Genomic DNA, 13,900 nt, shown 5'->3' with positions numbered 1-13,900 from the left:
CTCAAAGAAAAAATTTGAAGCAACAATCTTATGTCAAATATATCACAACTGCCTGGGAAAACTGTTCAAATGGTGTAACTCTTAAACATTTTAAACATGTTTTATGTTACTAAACGTGTATCTTTAGTAAATTAATAAGATTACTGAAAATAAAATCTTAATGTTTGTATGACACTAGATGGTGGATACATAGACAAGAAAAAAAACCACTAAATAGAGGTGATCATCTATTACATGCCATTTGGGCTTCCATAAATACCAGTTTTGTTTGTGCTGTCTTTAACAAATTAAATTCCAGTAATCTTTGGAAGAGAGATCTTCCTTTTTGGCTATACCTTTTTAGTAGCAAAACTGGAGAGAATGGAAAGGTCTTTTTTCAGTTGGAGGTTTTGGGTTTTGCCTCTTTATTTAGTACACAACTGATAGATCTCAGTGACAGAAAGCTGTAATTAATTTTGTAAGGAGAAAATAATTTCAGCGAATAAATATAAAACAAACGAAGTTCTGACCAAGGGATGATAAAATTAGTAACTTCACTGACAGCTGCTTTTATATACATTGGATTGAAATGTCCATCATTCCTAATATTTCAGACCATTGAATTGCTGTGTGAAGGCAAGAATGATAAAGCATCCGTAACAATTCCATTAACTGGTCAATATAGAACAAGCAGTTCCAATAGTTTCTTCCTTCCCTACCCTCTACAGAATCTAAATAATCTTTTCTCTTCAGTTTGTTCTGAATTGCATATGACCTTGGTGCTACATAATGTTGATTTTATAGGACTTTGATCTTAGTTTGTTCAGTGGCAGTTATTGATTTACACAAATTCTAAACATCTCTAATGAACACTGGACAATAAGGTTCAAAGTCAATATTATGCTGAAAGTATTGCAAAAAAATCAGTGTTTCACTTAATGCAACAAGTATTTGTCATGTATCTGAATATGTGCAGGTTCCCACGTTATATTTTGTACAGTAAAAAAGAAAATATATTTCAGACTCCTGCTTCTCAGGATTAGTGAATCAATAATAAAAATTTCAGTAGGACACGAGTATGCAGTAGGTCTGTGTTTGAGCAGCTTATGGTTGTTTGTTACCCCATAGCCAAAATTCAGTGAGCATATGCTAATGTAATTATTGATTTCCCACAAACATGTAAATATTTTCCCCAGCTCCTCCACCCCCACTCTACAAGTACACTTGGAAAAGTCCGCGGGTGAAGTCACAGTTAACAGGCATAGTCACAGTAGCTATCAGTTGCTGGTTAGTAGCAAACCCCTTTCCTGAATTTGGTTAACAGCAAGTAAAGAAATCCATCATTCCATAGTAATAATTTAATATGATGCAGGGAACTTTGATTTCTCCTAGGATTTTTCGTAAAGAGAGAGGAAGGGAAAATTACTCCTAAAATGACATCTGAAACCATTGCTTACTTTTTGGCTTAGCTGTGAGAGCACAGGTGTGTTGTCCAAAACAGATCACACCAAATAATCTTACTTAAAAAAAGGAAAAGAGAGGGGGGAGACCACACTCCGTTTTAGGTAGTATAGATTCAATAACTCTTAATACATCTGAGCAATTGTATATAGTTAATTGAATCAAATTAGTTTTTCATTAAGTTTTATTTTGTAATACACTCATTCTCATTAATAGTATGCTATATTTTGTCCATTTTTGTGGTGGACCTTCAAGATGTCTTAAAATCTGTTAAAAATGGCAGAGACATGCATCCCTATTAGTATTTTGGGGGATATTGGTGTTGGGATCAAATTTTAGTTGATGTCTAACTTTTAATTCCCTTCCTTTTATCTTCAGGTATGGCTTTCCCAACGAAAGGCTAAGAATTCAAGAACGGTCTTAACTGATCCTTCATCAGATCTGAATTTTAACAAATGCTTAGTTTCAGCAGCCTTGAAAAAAGCTTGGCCTAGCAGTCAGTGACTTACTTGCACTTTTTTGCACATAGATTTAAAATAAAATAGTGCTATTAATTTGGATTAGCTCCTATTATTACAGAGTAGCTGTAATTTATGAGTGTATAGTAGTATACTGACTGCTAAGTGTTCTATATAGTGTTTGCTTTACTAATCACCTAATTCATTGCAGTTCATACTTATTGACTTAAAGTTTAAAATCATGATCTGTAGGCTTGAAGAATTGCTTTAAAACTTTTTTTGTGGTAGAACTGGAAGTGATCTTAAGGTTAGCAAATAATTGTCAGTATTAAAAGATGGCATTATTTAAAATAGTCCTGCTGCAAGAAAGGCACTTCAGTGAATATGTGACTAGTAAAGCTTAAATGTGCTTGGGTCTAATAGATTTCATGAAATACTGTAATTTTGGGATTGTAAATGAATGGATTAAACAGGTTAAGGCCAGGATGTTTAAAATAAATGCAATATTAATCTGCACAGATAAACTTCTTTTTAAAATTAAGATTTGAAACTACTGTGCCTTAACTTGTTGCGTTTCTTAAAATGAACTTTTGTAGTTAATGACCATTTAAATCCATTTTGATAAACCTGCTGTTAATGTTTTCTTTGAATGTTTTCTAACTTTGTCTTGGTAATTGCAATTTAACTAGGTGCGGTGGCTACTAAAGTTCGAAGGCACGATATGCGTGTCCATCCTTACCAAAGGATTGTGACCGCAGACCGAGGTTAGTTTAGTTCTGCAGTTCTTGTTTGTAAGAAGTGCTTTGAGTGTACATGAGATTTGCAACACCACAGCTGGTTAACCAAATACCCTATTTTGACCCATTCATTATTTTTCTCAAAAATCTGAATAGTTAATACTTTAAAGCTTTGGGAATGCTTGCAGTTTAAAAAAAAAAAAAAATCTGTAAACTTGGCTTTCCCAGCTCAATTAAATATATAAGCTTTGTGATATATTTAATATAAATGCTATAACCGATTCCCTCTTTAAAACTATTTAAAGATCCATCTGCATCAGGAAACATGAATTCAATGCTGCAATAATTAATTTCATCATGTTCCCCCCCCTCCCCCCAGTTTGTTCTTTAAATTGGTGTAGAAATATCAGATTGGTGTTGCAAAATAAAATGAATGGATGGTTGCTTAATGAGAAAGAAGTAAAGGAATAAATGCCTCCTGTCTGTGTCTGGAGAAATCTGAAGATTTAGATTCCTTTTTTCCAATAAACTTTTGAGCCACTGTACTGTATATTATGAGGAGGATGCATGTTCTCAGATACCTGACTGAATTCAGGAAAGGTAAGGGCTGTGAAGATAATACTTCAAAAGTTGTTTGAATTTGAATTACTAAGGGTAGGGGAAGGGAGGGTGTTGGGGTTTTTGCCAAAATCTATTTCTTGGTATTTGCCTTTTGCTGCTAAAATGTGTAACCTGAAGGAGAAACAACTTTTGAAGTCCTGTTGGTGAGATGACATCCAATATTTGGGCATCTCTCTTAAACCCTTGAATGGAAAGTAAATCTTCATTTTTCTCCTGTTCCTCAAGTGTAATGCCTTTGGACCCCTGAATGAAGTATTTAAGCTTATTGAGAAAAATGATATTTTCGGTTTATTGACATTGGCTAGGAATCAGTGTGTGGGCTGAATTCTTATCCTATCCCTGCTGCTGACTCACTGTGGGTTTTGGCAAGTCATTTAATCTCTCTGTATGTTTTCTCATCTGTAAAATAAGGATAATAATACTTCCCTACCTCACAGGGGTGTTGTGGGGGTTCTTGTTTTGTACAGGGCTTTGAGGATGCAAAGCATTATGTGCCAAGTATTATTATTCTGCTTTCATCAAAATCACTGTTGTGCAGGCTTCCATGATATCGTAATATTCAAAAGCCAAATTCAAGTGACAGATCTGACATCTCCTAGCATTGACTACACTTCACTTCTCACAACCTTCCATAAATTAACTGCAAGCAACAGTACAGATTTCAGTCAATACAGTAAAAAGGGCCCTCCTGGTTATTTGCTGTATTGATGTAACTTTTTATCTTTCATATGATCTTATGCTTTACAGAAAGTGTAAAGCTGATAACGAGACACTATAAAGTTTTCTAGAAGATTGCTTCTTCTTCTTCTCTATCACCACACACTATTTACAGCCCATTGGCTTGTTCTCATTTCTTGAGAATTCTTAAATGGGCAACAGGGTATTAATCACAATAATGTCACAGCCCATGTTTACAGAAAGAAAAAAAAATGTAAAAAAAAAAAAAAAAAAAAAAGATAAAAGAAATAGAAAAAATTATTTAAACCTGGCTCTTTCAAGAGTAAATGGGTGGTAAGGATTTGGTTGTCTTTGGAAGTCTGACCTAATGTTGCAAGAATCAGTTTTGGCTAATGGTCTTTCATGATCTGCAGTGGTAGTTTTTCAGGTGACAGGTGAGACTACTTTTTTGTTTCATTAGATATTTGCCTGAGACGACTAGTAAATATACTGATGAAGCACAAGGGGGATATACCAATTTGTAGTTTTAAGTTCATTATTGTAGTGTTTACTCAACACAGATTTAAAATATTTTGTGAAGGGCCTAGGTGTTTCATCTGGGTCACGTATAAGTAATTGAACTTAATTATTGGTATCATTTCACTCTCTTTTAAAATACAGCCATTTTCTGATAATACAGTGTTCATCTCTAGCAATATAGGAAGCCCGCTGTCGTAAGTGGGTAAATAAATACACATAACTTATGATCTGTGGGATAAGTTATGCATACCTCTATCTCTTTTAGCATGAAAACCATGCTGATATTTCAGGAGAATGTTAAAGTCTTATTTAGATAATCCCAGCGCGTATTAAGAAACTTACACAAAGTTAATTTTAGAACTGTACTTCATGTATTTTGAATTTGAAACCCTAGATTATCACTGCACGGATTTAACAGTTTCAGAAAAGGTTTTGAATAGAACTTTGTTCAGCAATAAAACAGTTTCTTTTAATGTGCTAAAATTATGTTGTAAAATTAAAATACTGTCAATATTTACCATATTTACCTATTTGGTTGTTCTGTCACCGGTATACGTCTATAGCTATAGTCATGAAAAACAATGTCAGCAAACCGAAATACTTCTTTTTTTCAATGTGAAAACTTTTTTTATATATAGTTAAATGTCACTAAATCGAAATTTACATTCATTGGGTCTAAAGTTTTTTGTAAAAAAAATTCTAAACAGACTTTCAGATGACTTTGTAGTACTACTGCATTCACTTTTTAAGTAGGTTTTTATTCTTTGCATAGTTTGTTTGGGTTTGTTGTTTTGGGTTTTTTTAGAGATAAGCACTGCATTTAAGGCAAGAATCCCCAAATGTGTACATGTTTTGCTCTTTACAGCTAAGCATTTAGAATTGGTGAAGGGTTGAAAAATATAGCTCATTTTAACTCAAAATAAAACCCCAGTTTATAAATAATACAAAATTGAATTTGATGCATATAACAGAGAGACTGACTGGTTTAATTGTAATAAACTGTAAATGGTGTTGCACAGTTGACAAACCTGTGTGTACTGTAGAAGGCCAGAGACTTGGCAGAGGATGTATCACAGGTGTACTGGTATTTTTAAAAGGTAGCTTGCTTTGAATATAAACTCCACATGAAATATTAATGCTGAGAATTTTCTTGAATGTTTTATCCAAACCAACTGTCACATAATTTATATATAAAATATAATACCATTTAATCAAAATTTTAATCAGTATCAAAATGCTTTAAGAGTCTGTTTCTAGTATACCTGTAAAGTGGTGAGATTGTGCCACATAAAATATTTATTTTTATTTTTGCTTATTTTTGAAACAGCCGTTTTAATTTAAACAAATCCCACTTAGCATGGTTCTGAAAAAAATCAGGGAGCATGGGGTCTCATTTATGTTACAGTAGTAATTTTTCTTAGTCTTATGAACTGTATCCTAAATGATAGGCCATTTTTATTATGTGAAATTAAATCAGCCCATGAGAAAGATTGCTAAATCAATGCTATCTGTGAATATTACACCTACTGGACTTCATTTTATGTAATGGCACAAATCTGACTTTGCACTGAATACCTTTCTCACTTTCATCTCCTCTGCCTTAGTCAAAATGGCAACAGTACAGAAACTTTATCAACCTCAGAATTTATTAGCTATAATTAAGCTGTTGAATGAGTCTTAAAAAATATATATATTAAAAAAAAAATCATACTACTGTTAAGTGGACCAAGTTTGGTGAAGGAGAATGTGAGAGAATGATTAAAGAAGGAACAGCTCAAGAACATTGGGAATGATAACTTTCCACTTGAGAACTTTTTTATGTTTTACTGTAATTTGTTTGTTTTTTTGGGTTCTATTTTTTGTTTTGGTTTGGGTTTTGTTTTGGTTTTTTTTGTTGGGTTGTTTTGGTTGTTGTTTTTTTTTTTTTTTTTTTTTTTTCAAAAGAAAATAGTATTTACAGGTGGCTTCTTTTAAAATATAAAAATATAAAGCAGGAATGTATATGAAATGTCAGATTTTATTGTATTTGCAGAGTATTAGCTTTGAAAATGAATAAAGAGAGCTGTTTGTAGTTTTTAAATGCCTTATTAGTATCAATTAGATATTTTCTCTATTTTTTGATGTACTTAGAGCTTTTTAAGTATAGACTTTAAAATGGCAGGACTTTTACAGTGTTTACATGCAAGTGCATTTTATAAGTGTCCTATATGTGTAAAATAGTATTTTGAACAGGAAAATGCTGGCTAAAGTAGCAGGCTGAGCGTTTTCCTGGTTCCCACGATGATGCCTACGTTGCTAGACTACAGTTTAGTATTGCTTTGTATTATGAGGCCAAGAAATTCCATGTTGTTTGTAAATAGAATAAATGAAAGGCAATAAAAAATTTATTGAACAAAAACCCTTTGTTTGGCCCATAGTTTGTTGAACCAAATTGTTTCTCAAAGTCCAGAATTCCTTAGATGACTCCATTCTTTTAACAACCAGTTATTAATAATCACATCCATCATTAATAGTTGCTTTAATGCTTGCACCTGGGGAGGTACTAATGCTTAATAGCAGTCAGATACTGATGCTGTGCACTGACTGTTGTTCCAGAAATCTTCTACCCAGTTCCAAAACTGTTCATCGTTTTTTGTTTTCCAATTTCCTTCATCGACTGCTACTAACCATTAGTCATTAGTTGTATTTTATCTCTATTTCTCCTGTTAACCGGTTTTGTGGGAGCGGGCTTCTCCTTCACGTGTCCAAATCATGATGGAGGGCTGTCATGATTTTATTGCATTCTGTAGATGGTGTCAATCAGTATGTCAGAATTAAACATGCTTGTTTTTTTATTAGTTGTGATTAGTTTTCATGTTGTCATTAAGCCGTCACTAGCTGGAACTAATCTCTTCTCTATCTTTTCTTTCTTTTTTTTGTTTTGTTTTTTTTGTTTCTAACCACCCAGCCGCCACCGGCAACTAACCTATGACCTTCTGACCTCTGAACTCTTCACCCAATGATGACCTGACCATGCCTGCCTGCTGATCAGTTAACTGGTAAACGCCTTTGCTTGCCTGTCTTCAGTGCAGCGAGCTGGGGCACTTGTCCGTTCGTCTTACCATCTAACAAAACAGACAAAGAAATTGTTGTCCTCCAACTCCGCTTTTTGTTGTTCTCCTGTTTGGGTGAAAGTGGTTCTAGAACCTGCACTGAATAGTAGTAAAGCAATAAGGTCCAACTCATCCCTCCGCACTGATCATCCTCTAGTGTCCCACCCCAAGCGAACGGTAAGGAGGCCTCGCACGAGATGGAGACAGATGTCCCTTAACTACCCGATGACAGAGGCAGTTACTGTGAGAGACTTCTAGGAATATTTTTCTTCTCAAAAAAATTAAGAAAAAAAAAAAAGTCAAAGCTCTCTCTGAATGTACTGTGTGATGATGCATCATGCATGAACCTTTGGTCAGGGATATCATTGGGGAAGGGATTCCAAAAAGTATTCAAAATTTGATACGCTGTTTAGTCACTACCAGTGCCCTCAAAGGGCGGATGTTGCAGCCTTTTTTCTATTGCCTGCCAAATTGGACGTTTTAAAGGAAAGTGTGCCATGAAATGCAGAATGACGATGACTTTTCAGAACTACGTTGATGCAGAGAACAAAACAGCAACACTATTAAAGCAGAATCAGAGTTTAAATTATTTTAACCATATTTTAATCTCCTCAGAAGATTACATGAGAACAAGGTACATGCATTATGTGTCACATTACTGGGCAAACTGTTCAAATATTTTTTTTAAACCTCCCTGTATAGAAAAAATGTCATTAAGGATGTAAAAGCCATGCTTGCCTATTTGCTGTATACGTGTAATGAAATTGTAGATAAAGTGTAGTGCATTGAAACAAAATGAACAAAAAAGTAGATACTTTTACTATACAAGGGTGCTGGTGCAGAAAAAAATATATTTTTGGAAATGTAGCATTTTATACTTTCAAGTGTTATAAAAAAAGAAAAAAAGAACAAAGAAACCCTTTATTTCATTAAATGATTTTTTCTGGTGGTTGTCAAGAAACAAAAGACCAAAAGAGCCTTTTAGTCTTTCTTTTTTATTTTTTAAGTATTGGAATAAGTCTAAAGAAAAGGAAGTGCCTTATTTTCTTCATGGTCATTTAGTCAAATGTCTCGTATAATCAGCTTCTCCCTCAGACAAGTTACTGCATGCCACTCAGTCGCCCAGTATGTGAAAGAAGCTGTGAGGGAAGACAAATGATGAGTTGACCATTTTAATTACCTGATTTTTGCCATACTAGTGTGATGTGACTTTGCCAAAATCTCATTATGTGATATATTTGCTAAGTTTTTGTCAAACCAGCCCATTGTTATTTCAGCCACTCTACTTTTTAAATCATAGCAAATGCCGTACTTGTGCAATGTAAACCAAAGGGTTCTGTGATACAGGCGGTCTCGTGCTAAATGAGACGATTAGCTGACAGGTGTTTGTAGAGCTGGAAGTATGTCATTTTTGTTCAGGGATGGAGAGGAGATTTCTTTTTTTGGGTTGGAATAAATATACATCAAATACAGTAGGCTTCAGCATCACCCGGAAAACTGATGTTCTGTGGATAAGGAAACTGAAAGTGCTTAGCTAGTTTTCAGTTATAGTCTGAGCGTGTCCCCAGTTTTCACAAGCAGCTCTCACGAAGCCGTTTGCCAAAACAGCATGCAAGTTATTTATTCTTCAGCTCTTCTTTGGCTATTGTTAGATCTGCCTGCTGGCTTTTCTTCAAAAGATAAGCAGGAGAGGGACATCAGCTAATTGTTTGAAGTCCAGCTACGCTTTATTTTTAACCCTTATTTTCACATGAGATTCATATAGCTGGGCAGTTGAAAGAGCTGAAGCTGTTGAACGCACAGTATTTAATTCTGAAAAAATTAAGTATTACTTTGTATGGGACTCAGTACTATACTTGGCAAATATCAGGTGATAACTTTATTTCCCCTCTTGTCAACTTATTCTCCTCCTGCAAATCTTCACAGCTTCCAAATGAAAGGTCAATAGTAAGCTAAGAGGGCTTACATTTTTAAGCACCTGCATGGTGACCTCATCTAACATCTTGTCTCACCTGGAAATAATTATCAGTTTATTTACTATGCAATAGACATTCATCCTTTCGTATTCAGCTAGCTTTTTGTTTATTGTGCCACCGGCTTTGTCTTCCTGTTACACATACAGTTGTGTTGATTTTATTTACAGTATATGCTGTGCCATTTCGATTTTATTTTGGTTGGTTGGTTGAATAAACTTGCGACACTCTAACATTTGAAGAGAGATTTGCTAAAACAATACCAGTATTTGATCTAGTTTCATCTCAGCTATGATAAAACCTGGACATTTTAGATGTTTATCAAAGGTCTTTTACTGGGGGGGGAGGGGAAGTGTATGAAATAGATGTGTGACATGTGAAAGTAATGTTTGCTCTGAACAAACTTCTGAAAACTTAGTTGACAAAATTTTGGATCAACTTAAAAAAAAAGCATGACTTTTGAAATCTCTGAATGCCTTGGTTCTCAGTATTATCATTCTTTAATGACTTTTTCTTTATTAAAATAAGTAGTTTTAAGACTTCTTTCTGACAGTATTATGTAATTTTTTTAGAGTGGGTAGATGGGAGTGTCGCTTGTATGTAACCGTACAGATGACATGTATTTGTCTATTCTTTATTATCTTAGTAGTTTCATGCTATGTATGTACCATAACCAACCTATTGCCTATGAGAAACATGTAAGATAATGTATTTACAGCCATTGTTACAAGTTTATAATGTATTTTTCTATCTTGTTTTATATGTATGTTATATAACATTCAAATGAATTTTTTTCCTGATTGAGAAAAAAGGATACAAAATGCAAAACCCACAATTTTGATAACTGAAAAATTGCCAATTGTTTTGCAGTACTTTATTATATTGGGAGTGTTGTCTTTCTTGGGCTTTTAGTTAGCTACTGGATGAATACATTAGACATTTGGGTTTTAGTTGGGTTTTTTCATAGCTTGCATTTTAATTCTTTGGTTCTTTGCTGTTTCTATTAACCCATAGCATTATTTTAATAAATGTTATAATACCAACCTACTAACTCCGGACTATGTCTGTTTATTAACCATTACATGTTTAATTAAAATAAACAAATAAAGACGGAAGAATGTAAAGTCTTGAGTTACTGGACTAACCCTGAAGAACGTGACCACAGATAACACAACGTGACTTGTTTTTATGTTGTTTGTCGGCTGACATTCTGCACACTACTATTAAGTTGGCTTTGGTCATTCTGGCCTTTTACCTTGGGGAATAGGTGCCAGTAGAAATGGGAACAAAGTAGCATTTTTTGAGGCATTCTTCTCGTAGAGTCTTGCCACTTGCCTTTCAGCATCTGCATTACTAATTCCACACTTTCTTTTTCTTTCTCTAAAATAATTACTGTCAGCTCACAGCAAAAGAGCAAAGATGCCAGCGTATTGGTAAATCGTGAGTGTACAGAAACCAGTTTGATTCTTTGTTGAACCATTCAGAGGTGACTTGTGATCTGTTTTGGCACCTGATTGACTGTTGCATCATGTGACCTTTGTAAGCACAAAGTACTTGAGATAGAATTACCATACATCGAAATATGAAATCCGGGGGTTTGCCTTGCCAAAAGTGCCTTATTTTCTTCATGCCCACCCTGTTTTTAAGTTACTTTTTAAAAAAATTCTGCTATAGTCTATCAGTATTGCTTAGCTCAGGGAAGTACAATTTCTGTAAAGCCAAAGGTCAAACTGGATCATTTCCTAATGACTGCAGAAAGTACAAAAAATACACCTTTCACTAAATTGCCAAGCAATGGCCATTTAAAGTTGCAGGGCGGCCTTGATATGATCTTTATCCCTGTGGATGACTGTAGCAACATGAACGCAGGGAACTGAAATGGTGAAAATGCTGTTTTGTATGTACATCTATGCAAATATTTTTACAGAAGTGTTTTTCTTTCTTAAAGCTTCTGCTCTCTGAGGCTCCTTTACATATCTGGGGTTGTCTTCCTAGACTGGTAATCTTCAGTGGACAGTAATTACAGCTAATGTTGAGGGAGATCCTCAATGTAGATAACGCTTCAGATATCAACAGGTTTTTTGTGAAAGCCCAGTTTTTTCCTGTAGATAGTAAAAATTCAGATGAGGAGTCTTTGCATCTATTCAAATGCCTTCTTTAATTTATGATGTTTCAAAGTACATATCTTGAAATCCATATGATATAAAAATTATAATTTTTAAAAATTCTCACAGTATTGGTAGTAATTAAAATAGAATGCATCTTTATTTTATGGAGAAAAATAGCTCTGATTAAGATGTTCATTTTCTAATGGCACGTAGCTCTTTGTTTTACAAATGTGAATAGGTACAGCTGAAATATCAATGCGTTTAGAATAGTTTCACTTGTACACAAATCTTTTGTAATTTAAGAGATCATGAATTGTTGCTATGCTAAAATTCAACCACAGGCAGATGATAAAAAAGTTATTAGGCATTTACAAGAGATAACATCAGGACCTTTAGATTGGATAATGGCACAAATGTCATTTCATAGCCAATAATTTATATTCCTAAAGCATTTTATCAGAGGTATATTTAAACTTGGTAAAATACTCTCTCTGGTGTAGCTGAAACTATCCAGAGGAGACAAAAGATTAGTGATTGATGCTGCATAGTACTTCTATTCCCAGAACTACTGCTTTTCTGTAATATTTTACTATTTTGTATTTTTACTAGGTATTGAACTACTGTCGTACTTTTTCCACAGTGCATTTTCATCTCATTCTTTGTTACATGCAGTAGTGAAAGTTGCTCTAATTTTTGAGGTACTTTGAAGCTGAAGGACAGCAAAAAAAGGAAAACTAAAAATTTTATCGTAATTATTGTCAACCACAAATGCATTTCTGAAATTTGTCTGAGTCCCTGTCTGAAAATTTAACTACTTTATTCTTTGCCTACTTATAGGAAAGAAACAAGCTATTTTTAAAACTGGATTTGAGGAGGAGTTCAGTGTTGCTACATCACTGAAGCTAGGTTGTTCTTTTTCTTTATTATTATTCTGGGGTTAAATTGTCCTAACATTTGAAAGATCATACATTCAAGTCAATTGGAGAGTTGCTGTTCCATCCAATGTAGTGGGATTTATCTTAGGGTAAATCTATGTATTATTAGGTCAGAAAATAAACAAAAACATCATAGAGCCTTTCAAAGTAGAATCTGACCAATGCTGTTCACTTAAAAGTGAACTGTTCTATCAAAGTGCAACAAATCCGGTTTCTCCAAGAATATTTTCTTTTTATGTTGTCAATCCAGAATATATTTCCTAATAAGTCTTCAAGGCCATCTTTCAAATGTTTTTAACGAACATACGTTCAGTGTATACAGACCATATTGACACTTTATTTGAACATACCTTTAAAAAGTATGTCCAGAATCTGCATGTAATGAATGGTTTATTCCCAAATTGTACTCTTTGAGGGGGGACCACTAAAACATTTTCTGCCCTGAAAATGCAATGAAACATTGAAGTGTGTTGCCATCCATTAAGAAATTACTTTAACTTGGGGCAAGCAGGAGTATACAAAACTTAATTCTTTGTGTCTGGGTAAAAATAGCAGTCATCGTAAATAGCACGTTGTACAGAATGGGATCTGGGTAACACATTCCTAGGGTTGAAAGTACATAATTGTTACTGGAATTTCTGTTCTGTTTTTAATATTTTGATATATTTTTCTTAAAAACACTATTAATGGAATACTGTCCAAATAACACGTGAACCATAACATTAACACGTGGTAATCAATGTTGAATCAAACTGGTTAACGAAAGTACAGTGCTCTTCCTTCTATGTGCCTGCGCACTAATTGCAGGTGGTGTGGTTCTGCATAGGAGGTGGGTGTTAGGCACAGCAGGTTGCAGTGCTAATTTCTTGGTGCCAGCACTTGGGATGTCTGTCTTTGACAGCAGACTAACCGGGAGGAATCTGACTCCCAAGGCACAGATTTAACTGAGATCTGAAAATCTTTAGAATTAATTGGAAAAACAGCAACAACAAAACAACTTATATACATATATGCTTTGACTTGTATTATGGCAGTTTGTGTGAAACATTTAAGGTTTTGTTTGTGCGAAATAATGTATTCTGAGGGGAAAAACAAACATGGACGTTGCCAAAACACATGTAAATAAAACACCATTTATGACTGTACATTATGTGCAATAAAGTAACTGGAAAAAGTGCATGTACTTTATCCTCAAAAGCAAACCGACAGCTCTCAAAGCTGTAGCTATAGTTTTATTTTCTGAAAAGTTAAATTTTATTCTGTATCTAAACAGCAGAATAAAGAATGTACATTTTTCACACTTCAATTTTCATTAATGCTTTTAGCAGTGTTACAAAAG

The 13,900-nt window shown here is 34.2% G+C and overlaps 1 protein-coding gene across 8 annotated transcripts in view; it reads left to right on the top strand.

Moving 5' to 3' along the window:
• The window catches only part of QKI (QKI, KH domain containing RNA binding), a 159,735-nt gene extending 149,170 nt beyond the window's left edge, over positions 1 to 10,565 (top strand). For 5 of the 8 annotated variants that reach the window (XM_080390571.1, XM_080390570.1, XM_080390569.1 and 2 more), the window contains 2 exons: positions 2,588 to 2,662; positions 7,401 to 10,565. In XM_080390571.1, coding sequence (XP_080246697.1) covers positions 2,588 to 2,662; positions 7,401 to 7,417 — 92 coding nt within the window. In that variant the 3' untranslated portion in view covers positions 7,418 to 10,565. Of the gene's footprint in view, positions 1 to 1,818; positions 6,377 to 7,400 lie in introns of those variants that run through there. The other 3 variants (XM_080390573.1, XM_080390575.1, XR_013928645.1) reach the window with 2 other exon arrangements.
• The last annotated feature ends 3,335 nt before the right edge of the window (positions 10,566 to 13,900 follow it).

Source organism: Falco punctatus (genome assembly GCF_963210335.1).
Source record: "Falco punctatus genome assembly, chromosome: 5".
NCBI classification, from domain to species: Eukaryota; Metazoa; Chordata; class Aves; order Falconiformes; family Falconidae; genus Falco; species Falco punctatus.
This window is presented reverse-complemented; position numbering and strand designations above follow the sequence as displayed.